Here is a 24,729-nt window from a genome sequence, read left to right on the forward strand (position 1 = left end):
TTTCCATTAACCATAAGATTGCTCAATTTGAAAAATAAATTTGCTTAAAGGAAAGACGCCAATTTTGAAAAAAACCTCAGGTTTTTCTACAAAAAGGTTTTTGACGCTAATATGTGGTGGTTTTTCAGTCATGTCAAAATATATACATAACTGCAAAAGAAACACTTTTTTCACATCACACACGTCACATGTTACTACTGGCGAAAACGACAAAGAAGACGACAGGAAGTAGTAGGAGGATGATCCGGACAATGTGCAGCTGGTTCCACCAGAGCTCTCACAGCATCACACAGTTCATAAAAAGCTGTCTGTCATTCCAACGTGTTGAATCCATCACTCTTCTGTAAAATCGGCGTCTACAATTTCCCCAAAACGCCACATATGTAGCCACTCCTAAGTAAGCGGGGCTTGTTGCTCGAATACCCAAATGAGACACCAACATCTCTTCTAATGGTTGATATATGATGAGAACTAGCGCCAAGGTAATTGTTTACATCTGTCGCTAGCATGATTTTTAATGATGAACAAGCTTATTGACATGGGATTTTAATTTCTTAATTAGAGGAAATGCCACAATTGTGTAACTGTGTGTGTGTGTGTGTGTGTGTCAATTTCTTAAAAGAGTTAAAGTAATTCATTGTAGTAAGTAAATACTCTTTAGGTCAAAAAATGGGTACAGACAGTTCCATTGCAGTATGTTAAGGTCCCCTCTTGGATATGTAAACGAGATCCAGGTCCCCTCTTGGCAATTTCTACAAAAATGTTTAAAAGTCAAATCTTCAGTCAAATTAAGGTAATAGAGCTTTAATATAAATTTTATTTTTGCTTTTTGCTTTTTCAACTAACTAGAAACAGAAGTCCCCTCTTGGCAGGATAGGACCGTATGGCTCATTTGGTTGACAAAACGTGTGTGTGTGTGTGTGTGCGCGCGTGTGTGTGTGTGTGGGGGGGGGGGGGGGGTTCTACATCAGCAGCAGAATGTAGACAGAGATCTGGGCACATTTGTAATGGAAACACAGACACAACAACCTATAGCAACAGAACAATGGAAAGTGTACAGAGCTTGTAGATTAAGCAGTTAGTTTAGGGTAGATTCAGCTTCGTTAAGCATAGATTAGTGTGTAGACCATGTTATTGTGAAAACCGCCTAGCGGGTTATCAGGAAGTAGACCACTACTGACGTGAACAAACTCACCACCAAAGGGATCAGAGGCATTGTAAGATGTGTCATTATATGGCTCCGCTGGAAATAGCAGGCACAAACAAATGGCTGATCAGTGCAAAAACTAGTTGAACCAGGCAGTGGTACTGAATAAACCTGGAAGATTTATTGAATTTGTTGAATTCCATATAGTACTTTATCAATTTGAATAAGTAATATTGGTTGTTTTTCTTGTAAACCAGTTTTCTTTTACTAAAATGGCATAAATATTATTCATATCTGGAGGAACACACAAACATATGTGTTACATTCATGGGAAGCCGATTGAAAAACGCAGATTTTTTATTTTACTTTTTTTAAATCAACAGAAAACCACTACTACAGTGGATTTAAACTTAGGGAGATTTTAGAAGATGATACAGGAGAATTATATCTCTTCGAAACACTTGTAGGAAATAAAATAAATAAACACAGCATTAAGCTGCTAGTTGTCCTATCAGATTACTTCCATAGTGACAATTTTCAAACTTACTTTACAATAAATATATAAATTTCTCATCATGTTAAGAATTTTGAGTTATCGTTGTTATGATAATTTCCAACAAATGATATTTAAAATCCCTTGAAACTGTCTATGCTCTCAGAATTGACAACTTTTGTTTTTTCTCCACTGGTTGTTCATTAAGCAAAAAAAAAGAACAAAAACAAAATATATTTGAAAATACAGTTACCAAGTGAAGTATATCCATTAGGAATAGGAATGTTTTCAAGGGCAGTATTTGTGTTTGTGGGGTTGTAATTGCTGTGACACACAGTCGTACAGCGGCCTAAAACAGATGTCGCAAATACTTCTTATTGTCACTTTTATCATTATCACAATAGTGCCGCAAAACATTGTGATAAAGCTTCACGTCCTTTGGTGTTCGCATGATGTCACTTACTGGTCTGAACTTTGAGGGTGAAGGGGTTCTTCTGCTGGATGGTGTATGTGAACTGGAAGCGAGCGTTGCAGCTGTAGTCATTTTGAGCGTCTTGGACCAAGACATTGGAGAAGTACAGGTCTCCATTCAAACCCATGGAAACCCTCCTATCCTGATGGATGGGGGTCATGTCTGTGGGCCAAAGAAAGGAAAACATTAGCACTATAGGAGCAAAATAATGTGCTATATTAAATTGATGTGGGAGCTTTTAATTAAGATGTTTGTGTCATATCTGTCAAACAAACATTGGAAAGGTTATTTTATCTTAATGATCTTCTTGAGTGGAAAATAAAATCAGTAAAATAAATAGATATAGATATAAACATGCATATGCCGGAGGAGGTTTATGCATGTATATTTTTTTGCCACACAAAAAAATCCGTTGGTTTTGAGTCCGGGTAGATTATTGTAACCCCAATCGGGTGAGCAACTGGAAAAAACCTGATCCGATTAGAGAATGTACTTTATACAAGAGCTGGCAGGTCACAACACTCTTCTGTACAGATGCTGTCACTGCAGAAAGAAGATTCAAAGTTAGCTATTTTCAATGTCAGTGAGGTCTTTGAGAGTAAAATCTGAATCTGTTTGTTTTTTGGGGGCAGTGCAAAGGTAAGGGTACAGAGACAGCTGTTTTTTGTTAGTAATACTTTAATTATTAATTAGTAATACTTTGATCTGTGGATTTAAATGGGGACAAACAGAGTTTTAAATAACTGAATTCTCTCTTTTCACTGTTTAGAATAAGCAAATCTGTTTTTATTGTTCCACACATATATGTAAAGAAATATTGCAGCATTAGCTGCTTGGAAAAGTGAACAAAAAAAAACAAAAGAAAGATAAAAAGTGTTAATAAAAACAAATCACTTTCAAGACTCAGCGTTTTCTTCTTGCTTTCCTGATTGGGCTGAAACAAGCCTAAATACAGTACAGACCAAAAGTTTGGACAAAGTGTCCAAACTTTTGGTCTGTACTGTATGCTGATGCTTGCACACATTTCTCTTTGTGTAACGAGAGTGAAGAGGAAAAATAACAGATATTTAATTTCTTTAAAAAAAACAAGTATGCTCTTCTTCTAATAAGGAAATAGCAAATCTATGAGGAAGGTTTGCTCACTGCTGTCCATCCAGAATATCAATGGAGGAGGCAGGCCAGGTGGTGGGTTGCAGGGTAGGACCAGAGGGGAGCCTTCGGTCACCAGCACCGGGGCCAGCACTTCCTTAGGCCATAACGGGGCCTCTGGAAGACAAAGGGCGACAGAATCAGAATTCCTCTGAGAGTCATTTTGAACAAAAGAAAGCACAATGAAATTTAAAACAGAACTCTCGAATAATTTAAAATAATAATGCATAAGTATGTCTCAATGACTATAAAGATATAGTAGAAAAACACAGAAACAACTGGAATGTTAAGGAAAGATAAATAAATAGAAAATGTCCCCTGTGTAGTCTCACTCGCCCCTGTACCATTTTCTCTCTGTCTCTCCTCATCAGCTTGCCTTCTGCTCTTTCTCCTCAAACCTGCAGCCTGTTTCTAACCATCCATCTGTCTCTGGTTCAGTAATCAACCTCCCCAGTCTACATACAACTTATTATCAGTTCCTCCTTGTTGGTTCCTCCTGTTTAGTCCTGCTACTGTCTGGTCCCTGGTTCCTGTCATTTTTATGTTCTGCTCTGGCTCCCTGTGCTCCGGTTGATTTTTGTAAGTTTGTTCCTGTCTTTTTCTTTTTTTCATTTCATGTCATTTTTCACTATGATCCATGCTCCCAGCGCCAGTGTGCATTTTGGTCCAGCCATAAACTCAAGTCATTACAGATATAGTTTAATTTATTAGGCAGAGTGGAATATTTTAAGCTCTTGTTTTTTAGTCATTTTGATGATTCTGGCATAGAGATCATGAAAACCGAGTCTCCGAAAATTAGAATATCACAAGGGATCAACAAAAAAGGACATTTTTAATAGAAATGTCATTTTTCCTGTTCATTTCTATGCCCTCAGTAATTTGTTGGGCTCCTTTTGCATGAATCACTGTATCAGTGTGCATCAGTTTGGTTGCTCTTCTTCCTCCTTATAATCCTCCATAGATTCTCTGTGGGGTTCGGTTCAGGACAGTTCGCTGGCCAGTCAATCACAGTGTCGCCACGGTTACTCAAGCAGATTTTTTGGGCCGCTACTAAGTCCTGCTGGAAAATTAAATCAGCATCTCCATAATGTCCATAAAACCTGTCAGCAGAGGGAGCCACGACGTGCTCCAGAAACATCCTAGCAGATGGCTACGTTGACCAACAGCACTCCAAATCTGGGTTCTTTCTTGTGGTGGTGTTGAAAAATGTACAGAATGATGTTAAAAATGATGAGATGTTTGCATGTTTAAACTATACAAAAAACACGCAAAGTGTCACTAAACAGTCTTGATGTGGACTGAAGATGCTCTCGGGATGCCATCAGGGGCCAAATTCAAGGCCGTCAGTAGAAGAGAGTTGTACTTTCATGGTGTTGACAGGAAGTCCCCGAGGCAGATCACAATCAGAGATTCAAACAGAATTCAAAACAATTTTGTTATTGTAAATATAGTATTTGGTGAAGGTCCTGAAATTCCATATAGTAAGCAGTGTAATGACAAGATCTGGTCAGTTTGAAAAGCACAGGCGTAGTCTACATCGACGCTGACATTGAAAAATAAAATAAACTTTAAATTGTTTCGATGTTTTTTAGCTGTTTTTTCAACAAAATGTTCTCTGTAAACATGTACTTAGAACAATAAAAAAAAAAAACTTTCTTACTGGAGACGCGGAGCAGTATTTTGTTGGACAGAGCCACTCCGAGCTCATTTGTGGCGAAACACTGGTACTCTCCCTCGTAGTCCTCTGGTCGTCCTCCGCTACGGAATCCAACCTCCAGGGTTCCTGAGCGTTTTCTCATAGTCACTCTGGGGTCTTTGCCAGTGTTGAACATCCTCCCATTCCTCCTCCATGAGAACCTGAAGAACATTCCCAACATTTAAACTGCATAAGAAGAAATAACGTACGCCGAGCAAACAACAGACAATGTCTTCTAGACAGCAACAAAACTTAACCCAAATTCTTAATCTAGGAATGATGAGTTCTAGTTGTACTCCAGGGTCACAGCTGTTAACTAAAACCGAAAATTTTTGTAAAACTTAAAATGCTCTTTGCCTTTCCTCACAGTGTTTGACACAAGAACCGGAACAAGAAGTGATGAGAAGATAGAGGCTACAAAGGATTCTCCAGTCAGAAGCTAAATTAGACTTTTTTAAGAAATTAGGCCTGTTAAAAATAATCACAGACTTATCTCATTTCCAAGATTTAAAAAAAAAAAAAAAACTCCAAAAAACTGTTAAAGTTATGGTAGTTAATGTAGTTTAGCTGCAGGGAAATACATGATGAGTGGCCATATATTCAAATGCAAAATCCTTCACCTGTCATGTAGTTACTGCCTGTCAATCCGAAAGCTGGGAAGTTCTGCTTCCACCAGAAACTTCTAAATTATTTTTATATTTCTGAAGAACATTGGATTTTTTTCAGCAATAACCTCAGTAATCAATCAATCAATCAAGTTTATTAGTATAGAATAGTTCAGCATCAAAGCAGTTGAGAAAACCAGTAAATTTTACATTTTGCCAAGTCATATCATTTCACATCAAATGTTGGTCAGTCTTTCATTCAAAATGGCTCAAAAGCAACTCTGAACAGGTGGGTTTTCAGTCTAGATTTAAAGAAACTCAATGTTTCAGGTGTTTCTTTGCAGTTTTCTGGAAGTTTGTTCCAGATTTGTGGTGCAAAGAAGCTGAATGCTGCTTCTCCATGTTTGGTTCTGGTTCTGGGGATGCAGAGCAGAACCAGAAGTCCTGAGAGATCTGGAAGGTTGATACAGCAACAGCAGATCTTTAATGTATTGTGATGCTAAGCCTGATGTGATGCTAAACTAACAACAGTATTTTAGAGTTTATTCTATGAGCTACATGGAGTCAGTAGAAAGACTGTTGAACTGGTGTGATGTGTTGTAACTTCCTGGTTTTAGTCAGAACACCAGTAACAGCATTCTGGATAATCTGCAGCCGGAGGATTGATTATTTATTTTTATTTTTTTAAGTGAAGGCACTGTTGCAGTAATCGACTAAAGATAAACATATGAATGAGTTTCTTTAGATCTGGGACATTAGACCTTTAATCCTGGAAATGTTCTTCAGGTGATAGAAGGCCGACTTTGTAACTGTCTTTATGTGGCTCTGAATGTTCAAATCAGAGTCCATCACCACACCCAGATTTCAGGTCCAATAATTGAAGCTGTGTGCTCACTCTAGATCCTTCCTCTTTAGGTCCAAAGACAATAACTTGAGTTTTGTAAAAACACAGGTTAAGATTAAATGGGCTGTGAGAAAAGAGCCAACATCTAGATTAAAGACACCCTATAAACCAGTGGAACCAAGTTTTCTGTGCTGTGTGTTTTCAGTGACTGAGTGGTGACAACTGAGTGAGTCAGTAAGGTCTTTTGGTGACAATTTTATAAGCATGAATGGTCAACTGAGTGCATTATGGGAGTACAATGCTCTTCCTGTGAAAAGAAGAGCCAGTTTGTGAACAAAGCAGCGAATAGTGTCTGTGTGCATGTGTGTGGGGGTGTGTGCGTGGGCGTGTGTGTGTGAGTGGGCGTGCGCGTATGTGTGTGTGTGTCAATGGAAAGTCCCCACAAAGATAGCCACGCAAACCATGTGGAATGGGTGTCTTACGTAAAGCTGAACTGTATCCAAACAAACAATGTCCCACTGTCCTGAGTGGTCCTCGCCATGATGATGTAATGGAGTGTGTGTCCAACGCTCTGACAGACTGGACGTGTCAGTGTGTGTGCGTGGGTGTGCGTGTGTGTGTTTGTGTGTGTTGCGAGGGCTCTGTGAGTGTTCACTGCTTACGTTGGCACTGGGTTGCCCTTGGCTTCACACTCTATGATGATGGTGTTATCTCTGGGGTCGACGATGTAGTCCTTCACTGACTGTTTGATTATGGTGGGGGGCTGCTTCACTGTGGGACGTCCAGACACAAAGCAACAAATTATACATACACCGTACAGGTAGACACGCTCAGGTACACACACCGCTCTAATATCTACATTAACCCCAAACCACAAACAGCATTAAATCCTTTATTATTAAGTATAACAAAGTCATTAAATGAGCTATCCTGGAGAAGGAGGAGGAGATATTTTTCCCCACAATAGAAATAGATTTAAAAAACATAAAGACGACATCATTTGGAACTAGTTTGTTGGCTTTTATACTCTGAAGCAGCAACCTTTACACCCCAGAACCAATTTTACCTTTAATCCATCTGCAAATAGTCTATTTAGAGCCACAAAAACTACATGAAACAAATTAGATTATTTTTAACTATATCTGCAACAGGAAGTGTGGCTTAATTTTTAAATGAGAGGGGGGAAAAAATTATTTTGGATTTTTTGGTTTTAAAGGAAAATTTTAAAATAAAAATCATCACCTTCTACATAGAGGTAATGAATTACTTCAACGAAATGTCCAATTTATCAAAATTACATCAAAGTAGCAACCAAACGACAAAAAATTACATTATAGAAAAGAATGTTCCTTAGACCATTATTACCATTCCTTGCAGGAAATGTTATAAATATGCTCCATGAAAAATTGCTAAAGCTAGTAATCTTTACTACCGGCACATTTTAAAACCCTAATTCTTTAGCGATTTTGACCAAATTTACTGAGAGCAACATGGGGCTCCGGAGCCACATGTTGAAAAACCTCAACTTCAGAGCGAAAACAGGAAGAGAGGACAAAATAACTGAAAGGGTAAGAGAATCTCCTGAATCAGGTTACACCAGATGTTAAAGAGAATTTCACATCTGGCCCAGCATATTTGCTGCCCAGCTGTACGGCAGTCTTTTTTTTTTCTTTTCTTTTCGCATCTCAATTACGTTAGAAGCATTTGAAAGAAAATAGCATGCATGACTGCAGCCAGCATTTAAAATGTTTAAGCCTGAAACCCCAACAAGAGCCTTAAAACATTAAAGCTGATGAACATCTATAATTCACTGAAAACCTGTGATCCACTCCAACGGTATAGTCAAAGCCAGGCCTTCAAACATGGCGGCAAACATGCTCTGATCGTGGGGACGAGGAGTCGACTTCAATTGTTTTCCAGATACAGCTCTTTTATTCTTACTTGACATTTTTGTAATGAAATGTAACGTCCACATGAATCATTTTTAAGTTAGCAGTTCATAGTGGAGGTGCACTGAAACATGAGTGGTCTAGTTTTTTATAAAAGGAGCTGCAACTCCTTCATTCCTAAAAAAGTCTGCAAACGTTGATTTCATATTGTCTGTTCGCTGTTCAAAATCCACTCAGCTGAGTCAACAACTTTTATTGTCATTTGTTAGTTTTGCAGTTTTCATCAACCTTTCCAGATGTGCCATCCAGCTGATGGCAGATGTGAGCTATGCTAACTGCAGAAGGAACGACATGCTAAGAAATACTTACAGTCTTGCTGGATCTTTGCTGTTAGTCCGGTGTGAAACAGAGGCAGAAAGAGAAAAAGATGTTATGGGGTGCTTAATATTAATAAGGACATACTGATAATTGTGTAATGTTAAAACTGGAGGATACAGGTTTTGGAGAGCTCCCAGCTCATCCACGCTATCTGTTTTTAGCAGGTCGCAAGCTGCTTGTTAAACTGAGCGGCTAGGCCAGTTAATGTTATTCATCAATATGTTATGTTATATCAGGAGTTAAACTGAGAGATATTAGTAAACTAATAACTAGTAATAACTATACTGTTTATATGCTTTAGCATAATGCAGGCAATAATCAATGGCAATATCAAGCAATTCAGATATGTACGCTTCATTTCCTTCTGTTCATCTCTTAAAAAGTATCTACTTGAAATATGGCTGATTTATTTACCGACATAATCTGAGGAAGTGACACAAATCAAGAAAATGTGGCAAGTTGGAACAGAGAGAGCGTTCGATCACCTGAAAGCCACTACTATAACATAGTTAGGTTGTATAGTATATAATTTATGTGACAGAAGAAATGTCACTCACCTGGAAGAGGATGCCATACCAGCGGAGCACAAGCAGTTTCAAACAGAGAAAACACACACAAACACACACACACACACAGTTTGTTAAGAGCGTTCAGAAAAAAAATAATTTACTAACACAATGTCTCTGTGGTTTGAACTGAAAGAAAAAAATATGAAACTGAGGGAGAGAACAACAGATTTAAAAGAGCCACATGAAAAGGCCTTTATGTATGCACAGCCATAACTACACAATGTACAGTCTTAGCTGTACATCCTACTTCTACCTAAAGTAGGACAAAATGACAGAGCACCAAATAATGATTTAGTGATGTGTGAGTATGTATTGGTTTGGTGTTAATTCTTTGTTTTAATAACTACTATTTTCAGCTGCTAACTGCTTATTGTTAGTCATCAGTGTGAGTTATGTGTCCCTGTTTATAGAGAGGTGTTTATCTCTGCTGTCGCCGCATGCTTGGTTAGATACGCCTCATTTTGTTATGCGGTGTGGTACAGGTCAGCGCGGTTTGGTCAGGTGTTTTATGGTTTTATGGTGAGTTCAGGAGAGCGTTTCCTCCATCAGTTGGGGGAAACCCAACCCTAACGTTCCATCGTACTACTGCGACAATGAATGTCATGCGTTATCGTTAGTACATCTCGTGCTTGCTAGTAGTTTTCTGATCCTTCAATCAATGGACTGTGTGACTCCAGTAGCTCCACCCTTGCTGACCCGTGTCATTGTCCTTCACGGATCGACAACTGAAGGGGTCCAGGAACGGCGAGGTACGAGTCTGACGCATGGGCCGCTTTTACATTAGAAAGAGAGAAAATAGCGCACCAAAACACAACCACCTGGTTCCTAACGCGCTGTGGAAATGAGATATTGAGGGAAAGTCAGTGACTCTGTGTAGTTTGCTGTGTTTCCTTTATTAGATCATTTCTTCTCAGCCGTCTTAATTTAATCAATGGAACTGAACTGGTCCGTGTTACAATCTGGATTGAGTTGGATTGTACTTAACTCGTTTAGAATGCCACTCATCTAGTTTTCCTCTAAAGGGCAGACCTGCCAGTATGTCGACAGACCCTAATAGTCTAGGGTTCAAAGGTCAGGCACAAAAGAATAATCAGAAACAGAGTGAGATGAGAAGAGAGATGGAGCAGTTCACAGCTGACAGAGGTTAGAGGTCAATGCAAGCCTGCCCATGTGTGTCCATGTGTGTAAAGATGCATAAGCCAGATGTGTTTAAGGCCCTGACAGAACCAGATACAGAAACAAAAAAAGGCAGTCTTGCTTTTCTCCCTTGGCCTTTTTTATTTATTGCTCTGGGTTTCACAGAGGTAGACGGGTGTTGCAGCCAATGTATGTGTAGTTTCAGGCAGTATGTTTAATTATGATAAAATAAATTATGAATGTTGGAATCATATGGAGACTGATAATGTCTTAATTTAAAACAAAGGACTCCTTACACCATTATCCACAGATATGAGGTGATCTGTTCTGATCACAATCTGAATGAATGAGATTCGACCTACAGCAGGGGTCTCAAACTCCAGTCCTCAAGGACCACTGTCCTGCAACTTTTAGATGTGCCTCTGCTGCACCACAGCTGAATAGAATAATGAGGTCATTAAGGATCTGGAGAACTGATCTACATAAGGAGGAGGTAATAAAACCATTTCATTCCAGTGTTTTGTACCTGTAGCACATCTAAAAACTGCAGGACAGCGACTGGAGGACTGGGGTTTGAGACCTGTGGTCTACAGCTTCACATGTTTTCCTGTCATGTGGTATTTGTAATACCATATATGTCACTAATATATTTACTTATTGGGTCATATCATATATTTTATAATGACAAATGCACGCATCCTTATTGAAGAGTTTTTGCAGAAACCATTCAGGAACCCACAGTCTGGCTGCCTTAAGAGAACACATTGCTTTCTGTTCTCCGCCTCTCTCTAGCCGTCTCTTGTGAAATGTGATTCACTTCTAAAAACAAAAAACAGCTGGCTTGTTTTCCTGTCAGAGTTGATAAAAATAATACAAACCAGTATGTTTTCATGTAAATTACATTTTTGTAATCGGGCTGTGCTTACACTTTTGAGTCTGTTGAGTGACTTACGATCTAGAGGAACTTCGATGGCTGCCGCTTCCTGCCACAGCAGCAGTAATGACAGCAACGTCAGGGCAGCAGGCCCAACCTTTCCCAACATTTCTCTCCCTCCAACTGGCCGCATGCAATCCTGCCCTCTGATGATTGGTCAGACGGTTCCTCTGACAGCTCTGGAGTGGAGACACAAATGCAAAATGTTTTTAGAAAGATCAAGATAGCACAGCAGAGCTTACTACAGTATTGTATATAGGTAATGGAGAGGTGAGCGTGCGACTGTCTGTCAGGTCTGGCCTACATTCGCAGCTCAGTTGCTGTGTGGCTCTCCAGAGAAAAGTGCTTAGAAAACAGGAGAGGAGAGGATGAGCTGCTACGAACGGGATCAAGCCGCATTCCCAGGAAGAGACCAGGCAGGATGAACATGTTTACGTATCCAAATATATATCATCAGGGCTATCAAAGGTGTTGTGGTTTCTTAAAAAGTCATATTTGGCAACAATATAATTCTTCATAAAGTTGAGCAAGTATCATTTTGAGTTTTATTTTAGTATAATAGTAGTAGTAATTCTTCTCCATTTTTTTCCAGATGTTGATTAGCAGTACTCATTCAGTCAAGAGAATATTGTAGAAAACTCAGTTCACCAAGTTCAACAAATATAGATTCATTTCACAAGTCTTCATGAGATGAGATGATAAGTATTAATTGCAACATTACATCAGACAAACCACAATTTTATACAGAAATATGAAAGGCTGAGTAAACAAATCGTGGTTTAAATCATTTCAGGGCACACATATTTGTCATATTTGTCTATTTATGTTTTATCTGAATTATTTTGGGATTTTCAGTCAAATAAAAATAAAATAAAACCACATTTCTGACTTGAATTTGACTACGGTGGTAAAATGTTTGGACTCGGCTGTGTTTTAGTCCCTCCTGTTAAACTGACCATGAGCGACAGACGGATCCAGGAGCGTTCTGGTGTAAAGTGTTTCCTAGACTGCCCCTGTCAAACAAACACATCCTTCAGACAGCAGGTGTGTGTCCCAGGTTAATCATGACGGACTCTTTCTTTCTAAATGCTGTGCGCGCTGTTACACTGACTCACCTTGGCTGCTGTTATATTTCCTTCCACTCTGGCACCTCCGCTCACAGACCTGTAGAGAAATAAAGACAATACATATGAATTAACAACACATCCATTCTTTTGGGGGGGAGGGGGAAAACACAACCAGGAAATTGTTAGATTACATTAGATCATCTTTACAGAAGAAACCTGAACACAAATTCTATTTAAATCAAGAAGGGCACGCCATGGACATTTGGTGACTAAAACAGACTCAGCAAGAACTGAACTCTGTGGGAGAAACACGCATCAGAAATGCCAGCCTGCTTAAAATGGTCAGTATGGAAAGAAGCAGAAAAATACAGTACGGCTAACAGTGAAAGCAGCAGACACGCTAAAGCGTTCACGCCTCAGGACTGTCTGCAGTTGAGGGGAAACTTCCTCTGAACAGTGAGGCTGCACCATAAAGAGCCAGTCTGTGCAGCAGCAGCTGCTGCTCCCCTCAGGATCAGCCTCACCTCTTTCTGGGTCCTTATTTACTCACTCCTCCGAAAATACACACAAAACACCCGACGCGAGGACTACCCACAGGGAGAGCCCTCTATGGAAATGTAGGGGAAGAAGAAAAATTAAGGAGTTTCTTTCTCCATAAACTGTAGCAATTGAATTTCAGGGAAGTTCCTTCATTGTTGGCTCCACATCTGCAGCAGCGGCGAAGAATAGAAGACAAGCTGTGTGTCTGAGCGCACGCAGCCAACACACTCTACTCCATAAATGCCAAAAAATATTTTAAAAATACCTGTTTTTGTTTTGATCTTTTTTAATAGAATAGAATATACTGTATTGATCGACCCCAAGTGAAAATTGCTTATTAGTTGACAAGCTACTCCATCTAAGGTGTTAAATAAAAATAATAAAAATATAATTTTATAAGCCATAAAATTTATAATCATTTATATATATGTATATGTGACTCTATATTGTGTGTTTGTGTAGAAAATAACAAGTGCAAATATGTTAATCCATAGATAATCTATGAATGAATAAAGAGAAAAACGTGATTTTAATTTACCTATGAAGCAAGCTTCCTAAAGTAATTAGGCCTTAAATTAGCTGCTCTAGTGTATTCTGACTCTAACCTCAGATATGGGTCATTTACGGCAAAGCTAAAAGATGAATCATAACTTATTTGCATTAATTGCAAACAGAGCGGAGAAGAGATAGCGATGCTGCGAGATATTATCAGGTCGTTTGAAGGAAAACAAATTGTGCAGCAGAAAGGAAGAGGTCGTCAGGGGCAACCTGGTACTGGTTTCTGGGGGGGGGGGTTTAGGACTGGCGGGACGCACACTGTAATTTGGCCCAGTTTTCATCTTCCAGGCTGCTGGTGCTCTGCCTGTCTAGTCTCCAATCAGACATAATATAAATGTACATACTGTACTTTTAGAACTTCTTAGTAACAATGACAGCTGACTCATTAATAGGCGTTATTGGGAGATGAAAACGACTTAGCAACATCATCCAAGAGAAGTTTGTGAAGGTGAAAAGATGTTGCCTTTGACTCCAGGAGGATATGTACGGAACATCTGGGGTAAAAACTGTTAACTGGGTTAAGTGTGTTGCCAGAGGCCAAAGCAGCGGTCTGTCCTAGTTGTGGAGAGCGGCTGCCATGGTCACAGGCTGCAGGCTGGCAGCTCACCCAGCAGCACTTCCATAGTGTTTGAGCAGAACCCAACCTGAACCCAGCAGCGGCGTCACATCAAAAAAAAATGAAGAAGATCTGAATAACAATGTTTGGCTTCCTAAAAAAAAAGTCTGCCACTTGGAAACGCACATGGATTGACTCACCATTTTCTGCAAAACCTCCATTTTCCAGTTTTGCAGAAACCTGAAACCTGAAAGCCAACAACTTGTTTCAAATGTTTGTCAGTAAAATTAAGAATTTTATCACATTTTACATCTTAATCTTGTACTTATCACCAGCATAAATAATCAGTTCGGTTCGTCGATTTATTCATACAGGGCAAATGACGTCTTCAGTCTGGTCAAATTCACAGCAAAATGAGCATTTCCAAAATAACATCAGTTCAGTTCAATTTCAAAGATATATTAATTATCTAAAAGGCAATTAAATGATGTCGTAACTCCTGTCATTCAAGTGTCTACAAAGAGTCACTGTGCAAGTCGCAGGATCACGTCACACTGTAACTCCAACCTTACAAGCCCAGGAGTTCAACTATTGGACCTTGACCATCAGTTGCATCTATCAGGGGTCTCAAACTCCAGGCCTCGAGGACCGCAGTCCTGCAGTTTTTAGATCTGCCACAGGTACAAAACGCTGGAATGAAATGACTTAATTACCTCCACCTTGTGTAGATCAGTTCTCCAGAGCCTTAATTATTCTATTCAGGTGTGGTGCAGCAGAGGCACATCTAAAAGTTGCAGGACTGCAGCCCTCGAGGACTAGAGTTTGAGACCCCTGAGCTAGAGGCAATAAAGAACACTGACATTTCTTTGTCCTCGTTCAAAAATGAATAAAATCAAATTCTGGCACACTGCCCGAGGGTGGATCAAAAATCTGCTGTGCAATTCCTCATCCAGAGGAAGCAAGTGGCAACCATTAAAAAAAAACAACTCAAGACAAAACCTCATAATGAGCCGGCAGAACCAGGCTCATTAAAAGCCAGACTGGGAGACCGGACCCCGACACAAGAAAGAGTAGAATTCTACTGGGCCAATCAGCGAACAGACGGAGACGTCGTAAATGATGACGTCATTTTTTTTTAGAATTGTAGTCTTCCTGTATTTTAAAAAATGGCAGTGGAGGAAGTGAATGAAATCATTCAGTCCGTGTCGGCCACCTTTCCAAGTATTGATTTAACATTAACAGCCGCCTCGGCTCTTTATAGAGGAGAGTGTTTGTTTCCAGCGAAGGCAATTTCCCTTAAGCTTCATAGCATCGATCTGGCGCATTGTATACGTCACCAACAAATGTAAAAACAAACGTTGGGTAAAATTTAAATCATGATCACAGGTCATGCCTCCAGAAAGCAACAGTTTCTCAGTAGCCAAGAGTCCAGACTTTATGGACGAAGCAAAACAAAGCAAAGCGTAGAACAAGCAGCTGGTTTTTACCTAGGAACATATTTCCTTCAAAATTTACCTTCAAGGTGTGACGTGTTTTACTTTCCACAACAGATAAAGAGCCTGCAAAGGCACAACACATCATGGTACGCCACACTAAAATGTGGGGTGTAAGGTAGACATGTGTGTGTGTGTTTTCTGTGTGAGCACATCATCCTTCAAAAGGTATTGAGATGATTTCAAAGAGAAAACCAGCAAACCAAGTAGAGCAGACGTCCAAACATCAGGACAAATGTCGGTGAAAATAGAAAGGAACAGGAGTAAATGTTACTGAACAAACCATGAGGAACAGAAGAAAAAAACCAGAGGAAGACAAAGAGAAACAGTTCTGGTCTGGGGATAGGTGGATGAAAAAGGCTCTTACTGGTGGAACAAAACCCTGAAGTTTACAGTATGTTGCATGATGCAAGTTGACATGTGAGATAAAGGACCAAATGTTTCATCACTCATTAATAACTTAATTTGTTTTCACTACATTTGAAAATCTTTGCTTTTAAGTCAAACAAATTCTTGTGATTAATCTTATTCAAGTCTGTGGACAAAGCCCTTCTACAGCAGCCACTTCAATATGTGGACAAAGTTGGCTTTGTAGAGTCACTATAATAAAGCTCCTTTTCATCTTGAGATTCTACCTTAATAAGGCGTTATGACAGCATTTTAAATTCTCAATGTAAGTTCTAGAAATCAGCATCTATGTAAATCCTTACATTCTAGACAATGTCTGAATGCTACAAAATGTGGGTTAAATGTTTCAGGAAGTATTACGAGTCCATTTTTGCGTTACATTAACAGACATACCATAAATAATTAACCTCCCATGTGTGCCATTACCTCCACTTTCCCCTAAAAGATCCATGTCAACTCCCATGTCCACTACACAGGAGAGGGACAAAACACAGTGGCGTCATATTTCAGCCTGACCCTCGGCACCCCGCGCAACCTCCAGGGACAGCCGGATGGAGGACATGAAGAGAAGCAGAACCAGTGGGTGCGGGGTGAATGCACGGTTGCCAGGCGATAAATGTGTGTATCTGGATGTCATGCTTGGGAAGAGCCGTAGCTCACTGTTGCAGAATGACCTAGTTTTGATCAAAAGCAAGAGCAAGTGTGAGCAGAAAATTAGGGAACATGAGGGAAACATGGAGATGCAGCTGAGAGGCGAATCATTTCAGTCGACGTATTCTCCAGAAACAGCAGGAAACACAAACAAACATGGGAAAAAAAATCATCCTACAGATCATCTAAGAAACATAAAGGAGCCATTCATCCCCCCCCCCACTTGTCAATCAACTTCAGATGATTACAGAGCCGTAATTCCCCCTAAAAGTCAGTTGTTGTTTTTTTGGGGGGGAGCAGGGGTATTTGTAGAAGAAATCAAAGACAGTTGACAGACGCCACGCTTCAAACTCCACTCTGATTGCACTGCATGTGCCAGAGGAAAACTGATGAACTCGGCTGGACATACAGGAACCAGGCTGGTAGGAGGGAAGAGTTTTTACTGTCCTGATTTTAGAGGATGGCACTTTATTAAGGAGAGAGGTTGAGCTACATGAAATAGGCTTCAGTCTTCCTAGTGTAATCTCCTCCATGTTATATTGGGTAGTTAAGGAAGAGCCAAGTGCAGAAAGTATGACTTCAATTTTTTAAAAAAGGACAAAAGGAAACTGACAGTGAGAACATGGAGGTAAAACACAGAAAACAATAGAGACAAACAGGTCGCAAAGAAAATAGTCAGAGAAGAATGATGAAACCAAAACACTGTATATGCACTGAGGAAGGAGCTAATCGGAAGAGGACAGGAGACAGCTGAGGGAAATTAGGAGATGGAAAACATTTGGGTTGGGAAGCAGGCTGATGGGCTGAGGAAGGGAGCCCATCAGCCTGATGGCTGAACTTCTGCAAACCTCCCGTTTGCAGAAGAAGGACTCTGAGATGTGAGGTGCTAGTTTTTAACTTCTACTTCCTGTTTTTTTACCTCCATGTAACATTATGCTTCATGTAGCCTGGCTGATTCGCTTTAAATCAGTAAAACACCTAACTCGCATTTTCTTTTCCTTTTTTTCTGACATTTTGAAAGTTTCCTTGGATGTCTCAAGACAGTTGGATGGAAACATAGCGAGTGTGTGGCTACTTCACATTCCAAGTTAAGAAAAAAAACACCAATTGACAGAATAAACCTATTAAAAGACCTTGATGCAATTGACTCAATTCAACTCTGTATCTCTTTCATATACCTATTCGGTCTATGGTGTGAGACATACTGAACCATCTATGTTTACAATTATCCAGAATCTTCTTTGCCTCTCCTAGGCACTGACTGCTCATATGAATACTGATCTGTACACCAAACAACCTTCACTGCAGCTTAAACCAAACATCTTAGCCTTGATCTTATAATTAATGTTTCACTGGCCTGATATTGCACTGTCTGCTCCATTTTGCTGCCCGATCTCTCAACGGTGTGGGTGGGAGGCAATGACTGAGTTTGACTATTATGTCTGCAAACAATAGAAGAAGTCTATTGCTCCTTTACAACTCAAGGTTAATAGAGTCACAGTCAATGGACGATTTATAGATTGTTGTTCACCTCTCAGTCTTATTATTTTTCAATAGACACTTTTGTGATGGAGTACTGAGAAGGAGAGACTCTTCAGTGTCAGTGGACATGATTTAGTTGAACAGCACCACTGTCTCCATGCACAAAACAAACAGCCCACAGTATGCTGAGGGTTCTGGGCATGCGGGTTAAGGGGATATAGGGGTTAGGTTGTCATGTTTTGTTGATTTACTTTTATGACCCAAATTTGTGACTGGTGATCAATGCAGTGGCTGGGGAAAGGAGAATTAGAGGAGAATCTAATGGTGTTTAATGGCTTCAGATGGGCAAGTAAAGAAAAGTTTATTTTTCTTACTTTGTAGCAGAGAGGCAGCCAGCATGAAAGGGAGACTGAGGATCTTGAGATGTCACAAAAGACACATGGAAAGACAAGTGGAACATGGAACAGAGCTGCATGACAGAAGGAAGACTCAAGCAGATGGCTGGTTAGGTTGATGGAGACATGGGTCCATTGGAGACATGGTTCAGTGGGAGACATAGGTTCATAGGGGACATGGGTCCATTGGAGACATGGATCAGTTGGAAACATAGATTCATTGGAGACAAGGTTGCATTGGAGACATATGTCCATTGGAGACATAGGTCCATTGGAGACATGGACAACTCTGGTGTGGATTCACTTGTATTCCGGTTGAGTGTTGAGAACGTTGTCTGACTAGGAACCAACTTGTGGGTCTCCGGAACGTTAAGGTGGGGGGTCGAATTGGGTTCCAGGTTTTAGAATCAAAGGCACAAGAAGATAGGGTGTACTTTCCTAAGACGATAACATTAAGTGGGCCAGACTACAGAATGTAGGAGAGTATCTGTGGTCTATTTGTGTGGAACTAGACCCACGTGTTAACCACACAATTGCCTCTTCTAAAGCATCCTTAAAGACACAGGATAGAATGAGATTCCCATTCTAGGCCAGTTCAGAAAAAAAGCTACAACCTGTTGTTTGCTGACTGGTCTTTCTCTATTCTCTCCTAGACGTTTTTCACTGCTCCATATTTTATGCAATTCATTTTGTCCGCTTTGGTCCCGGCTTCCTTAACCTTGTTTTCTCTGCTACTCATTTTTTTCTCCTCTCACCCATCCACCCTGCAGGCTTCCATCATCCAGTGTTGACAATGAATGTGTACCATGAGCTCCCGATAGCACATCTGGATTTCACTTTATGTTTCTCCTCCAACCATTCATCCTTATCACACCCCCCATCTACACCCCCGTATCTTCATCCCTCTTCTTTTTGCAGCTGTCTTTTTTCACCTCTCCCACTTGCCCAGACAACCCTGTGGTTGCCAGGGCTCCTTAGCAACAGCCCCACGAGGCAAAGGATGGATGAAGAAGGTAGGCAAGGGAACAAAGGCATCGAAGGGAGGGGTAAGAAGGGGTGAAGATGAGGATGAGGAGAAGGTGGTAAGGGGGAGACCAAGCATAGTAGCAGAATGAGGCTAGAGATATGGATTAGTGGTACTAAATTTATGGCATGTGAGATGTGATGTGTCTCACTCTTCAGTCAGGTCAAGAACTGCATAAAGTGTTTTTGATCATGCATGTGCTTGCATTATGTACAGGATTTAGGAATTAATTCTATGGCGGACGACCTCTGCTCGTTTATTTGAAACGCGTGTTTCTATTTCACATTCAGACTCCAGATTAAAAAAAGGCCTGATTGTGAAGTCAAACACAGGGTATGAAATTCAATCAGAATGCCATGTAAGCTCCCAAGTGACTTATTTTAAAGGGTGAATTAATAAACATGAACCTTGCATCCAAAAAAGACTTGGCATAAAAATGGCCCCTTTGTGCTGAAACACCAGAAAAAAAAAGACATATTTTCAAGCTGTGCCCTTCATTCAGACTAGAGAAGTTTATGGTAAGAGAAGTAGAGACAAAGAAGTGAGGTCTATGAAAGAAAAGATACCAGCGGTTCTTAAATGTGAGAAATGTCTTACAAAAGTTCAGTTCAAGCAAATTTCATCATGTGATCTCTAGTGCCAATATCACAAAATAAAAACATTGACAAAGGGCTTCTGCAGGCTTTAACAACTCAAATTTAATATATGCTAATGACAGGGATACAGAAAAATAAATCCAATGCTATGTATATATTTGTAAGCATGGAAAATTATTGAGGAAGAAATGCTATTACTTTTGAGATTCTTATTTACTTAGTTGTTTATTTAACTTTCTTCTGCCAAAAACTCCAGATCTCACTTCTGTGTGGGCAAAAAAAATCTGCAACACTTGAAATTAATTACATATTATCACATTCTTACTTTTGTACTAGATGTTAGTCATAATTCATTTTGATCTATTTTCCTGTTTATCATAGCTGCTGGAGCTGCTGGTGCTCTCTATCCTCTTTTGGTTCCATGTTCTACTCCTTTTCCTCTGTCCCTCCTCCTTAGATGTATTTCCCTTCATAGTAACAACTTTGTTGAAATAAAATTCATCAAAACGTCCGACTGGTGCTTGATCACCATGTTTAGAATCCACTAAGCCTCTGCCAGTCAGAGTTTATGTCTCATCAAATGCTGCTCCTAGCTCAGTGCTAGTAGACCTAGGAGCTAAAGCTAAAGCTGGGGAGCATTAGCCATTCCAGCAGATTAAAGCTGTGACATTTCTGTGGCTACTGACAGCAGCTTTGGGCTGCATATGGCTCTCTACAACCTTAACCCCTACAATGCCAAGCTTCTTAGCACAGAATGAATGTAGAATCTCATGCAATGGCAACAGAAGTGAGCCAGTGGTTGAAGACGAATGCTGGCCAGCCAACCGGTAATAAATCTGCACTTATACTAGCTAGCCGGCTAGCTAGCAACCCGGTGGTCAGTGGTTGCCTCAACAAGTTGTAGAGTACAGTGAAGATATCTGCGCGTGATTCAAACTTTTGCCTGACAGCAATGTCCCACAAGGAAAAACAAAACTACCGTACATCAAATATAAGAGATTAAATAGTCCTGTCACTTAAAAATTTAACGTATTTAAGGCAAACATACAGACACCTTGAAGAGTCAAACTCAAGATGACTGAGATAAAACCTGTCTTTGCTGGAATTATTTAGGCTTATGTGGCAGGCGTTACACCTTCAGGCTAATATTGTAATGACTCAACCAAAGTGTCTCATAAAGGCGTAAGTTTGTGGAAGCACCCAGTTACCTTAACTTTTCATTCCCAGGGCTTTAAATCCTGCTGTTGTGACTTGGAGGTGGGAACTCTTCAGAACTGTATCTTGAGCATTTGGAGAAGCTCTCTGCTATTTTTGTTGTTGCTTCTTGCACCTCGGTGGCATCTCACTGCAGAAAAATATCCAACACAAATACACAAAAATGGGGTTATGAAATATACTGTAGTAAGGTGATACGAAAACTCTTGGGCCTGATTGTATCCACTCGTGAAAGCACATTTATTTCTGTCAAAGTAAAAAACTTTAAAAAGGAAATGCACTGGAATGAAGTAATTGTAAACATTCACTGTTTTTCATATTCAAGGAAATTAAAATCATAGACATTATAGTAAAAATCACAGGTTAAAAAGAAAAAACTGCTATTGGATGCAAAGAAACATTAACATACAATATGTTTGTTGCTGCTTAAACAGTAAAATTATTAGGTGTGTCAGAAAATCACTTAACGATTAGTCAAATACATGCCTGGGAAACAGAAGTAGCCATAAACTAACTTAAAGCTGCCTGCAGAGGGCAGCGGAACAGGTGAAACAGCTCAACTGCGTCTAAAGAGCCACGAGAAAATCTATTGCCAGGATACCACAAGATTTTTTTCCACGGATAGATTGTTTTTAATGCTGCTGTTTGGAAACATACCAGCAGGCTATGTTTCCATAATATAACCTGTTATGGAAACAGGTGTGTGTGTGCCGTATGAAGATTAAGCTGACAGAGCAGCTAACAGGCAGCTGTCCACTGGAGGCCCGGATTGGTAGCTTCTTCTTTGTTGTCATTCTGAATATTAATTTGGTTGATAAGATCAATTTTCAGCAGAAAAACTTGTGTTCTGTAAATCTTTCTGTTCGCAGACTCTATTATTATATTAACATTTTTTGTAACCAATGCATACTTTCAAAACCAACAATGGTCCCCAGAGGAGGCAGTGTTTACAGAACGCTTCTGGACTCTGTCCTTTATGACGACAAACCTAACAGGAATGAGCTAACAGGGATCATTATCCTTGGTCGTTTATTATATTAGCGGTTATTGTAATAGGACTGAATGAAGTAACTGTAAACCGATTTGCAGGATAGCAGCAACTAGCCAGCCACTTTGCTCAACATGAATTTATGGCACAAAACTGAAACCAGTTTCAACATAGAAAACAGACGGTCCTGTTTCAGCATCCTGAGGTGTGTCAGATATTGATCGGTACATTCACACTGTTCTCTTGTGCTCTCGTGAAATTTGGCAGCACAATTTTTGAAGGATTTCCAGCAAAACAAAACATGCGAGCAATCTGGAAAACATTTTTGTTTATAGCTAGTAATAAGAAAATTCACAATCTTTGTTCTTTTGTATTTTTGGGGGGGCAAAAAATAGCTGGGACAAGACCTGTCAGGGTGGAGGTAGAGTTTAACTCAGAGCTGTGATATTTGTGATATTTATCAAAACTAACATTAAAAGAAAAGGGAGGAGCTTAAAAAACCCAATAAAACTCTGACTTTAATCTCAGAATTCCGATTTTTTTTTTTCTGTGAATTTTTTAGTGGCTCTAATCCACTTTTTTAAAAGGGGACCCTATTTGCAAATGAGAGCAATGTTACAGAAATATCTTCTTCTCTTTGTTTACTTGTGTGCTGTTCTAAAAGCATGTCAACTGGGCCTCAGTTGGCAGCTCTGGATCGTCTCCCTGGAGGCTGAAACAATAAAACCCATTTTGTGATTTCCTGGGCTGTCCTAAAGAGACACACACACACACACACACACACACACAAACACATGCTTGTCATTCCCAATTTGTCTGCCATAATTACACCATTACCAAATTTCATTTTCTACCTTCTTCTCTCAAAATAACATTATGTGCATTAACACATAGCTGCTCACCAATAGGGACACAGTTAATGGAAAACGCTCTCTCTGTTCATTCATTATGTAGAATGATACAACACGTCTCTTATCTCATCTTCCCTTTACATTCAAAATCTCAGATGGCCTCGGATCAATGTCAGATATTGAGTTTTTTATTGCCTCAACAAGCAAGTTTCATCTAGGAAGACGATGAACCTTTAAAAAGTTGCATTGTTCACTTTTCTTTCAAAATGAATTTAGCTGTGGATAGAAACCGTGGCTCAGTAGATAGAGAAGATGTCTTGGAATCTGACGGTTATGAGTTTGATCACATATTTCTCTGTTGCCACATGACAATATCTGGCTGGGAAAGGCATTGTGTGCATTTGTTAACGAGAACCAGTAGATAACTGGATAAGTAATAAACTTTCTTTAGAAAGGGACGATGTACAAATGTCACCATTCGATGCGCTGCAACAGATTATCTGGAGTCCCTTGGCAGGTTACAAAAATGGATACAGAATACAATAATAAAATAAAACAGGAAATGTAATGCTGCGTGTTGTTTTTTAACCACATTGCACAGACAAACTCACTCCTATAGGTGCTGAAATGAGTGAAATTAGTGAAACAATGACTGACAATAACAGGAAGACTTTGCTGGCAATCCACCGGTGTCATAATAAATATGGATGGGATCAAATTTTAAAATTAAATTTAGATCCCGATTCCTAAATCTATTAAAAACATGTAGATGAAGTCAAATAGATTTTTTAAAAAATTCCTTTGAAATAATTACATATTATGGGTAAATTATTAATAAATGATTTAACTTGGTAATCAATTTCTTGGTTACTATACATGTAAATAAGCAGAGACCCAGCAGGGCTGGTCAGTAGTTTAGGGAATCCTTTTACGAGTGAGTGACACAACAGCCAATGGCAAGCTGAGCCTGGAGCCCAAACACTCAAGACGGTCACTCAGTGGAAGAAACTGCTGGAGCAAGTAACTGCTTAAATAGCTCATTTAGACTGGGGTCAGGGGGAAATTATGACACATACTGAGAAGAGCCACAAGCATGTGCTTGTAGAGCTGGTCTTTTATCATGTACAGTAGGATCTCAGCCCTTTGGTTAGGATCTTAAATTGTTTAAGGTTTGATTTGATTCTAATGTTCATTGTTTTGTGTTAGTTTCTTATTTTGATTAGATCAGTTTGGTTGCTGTGTTTCTTTAGTTGAGTTCTTTGTTAGTGATTCTAGTTTATGATGTTTTTCTCTTGTAGCTAGCTATTTTTACTTACTCTCTCTGTCTCTCTCTTCCCCTCTCGCTCTCTTTCTCTTTTTCTCTCTCTGTTCAATCTGCCTTCTGCTATCTCCCCTCACACCTGCAACACATTAGCTAATCAGCCCAGGTCCATTGTTTCAGCATTCAACCTCCCAGTACATAAGCACCTCTTTCTCAGTCACTCCTCTCTGGTTCCTCCTGTTACTTTCCCGTTTTACCCCATGTACCCTCTGTGTCTCTTCGTTAGCTTTTTTTTTGTTGTTGTTGTGGTTTACTTTTTGTTCTATTCTGG

The 24,729-nt window shown here is 39.7% G+C and overlaps 1 protein-coding gene across 26 annotated transcripts in view; it reads right to left on the reverse strand.

The window, feature by feature from the left end:
- Nucleotides 1-24,729, reverse strand: part of nfasca (neurofascin homolog (chicken) a) — a 137,710-nt gene that overhangs the window by 54,786 nt on the left and 58,195 nt on the right. For 20 of the 26 annotated variants that reach the window (XR_006371018.1, XR_006371016.1, XR_006371014.1 and 17 more), the window contains 9 exons: nt 21,292-21,428; nt 12,429-12,477; nt 11,332-11,492; nt 8,665-8,682; nt 7,069-7,177; nt 4,922-5,118; nt 3,256-3,378; nt 2,104-2,274; nt 1,196-1,243 (listed from right to left, as the gene is read on the reverse strand). Coding sequence is in view for 20 of the 26 variants with exons in the window: in XM_044121430.1 (XP_043977365.1) it covers nt 1,196-1,243; nt 2,104-2,274; nt 3,256-3,378; nt 4,922-5,118; nt 7,069-7,177; nt 8,665-8,682; nt 11,332-11,446 (781 nt within the window). In the remaining 6 variants the exon portion in view is untranslated. Of the gene's footprint in view, nt 1-1,195; nt 1,244-2,103; nt 2,275-3,255; nt 3,379-4,921; nt 5,119-7,068; nt 7,178-8,664; nt 8,683-11,331; nt 11,493-12,269; nt 12,327-12,428; nt 12,478-21,291; nt 21,429-24,729 lie in introns of all 26 variants that reach the window. The other 6 variants (XM_044121434.1, XM_044121450.1, XM_044121438.1 and 3 more) reach the window with 4 other exon arrangements.

The sequence above is a fragment of the Gambusia affinis genome, linkage group LG07 (assembly GCF_019740435.1).
Source record: "Gambusia affinis linkage group LG07, SWU_Gaff_1.0, whole genome shotgun sequence".
In the NCBI taxonomy this organism is placed as follows: domain Eukaryota; kingdom Metazoa; phylum Chordata; class Actinopteri; order Cyprinodontiformes; family Poeciliidae; genus Gambusia; species Gambusia affinis.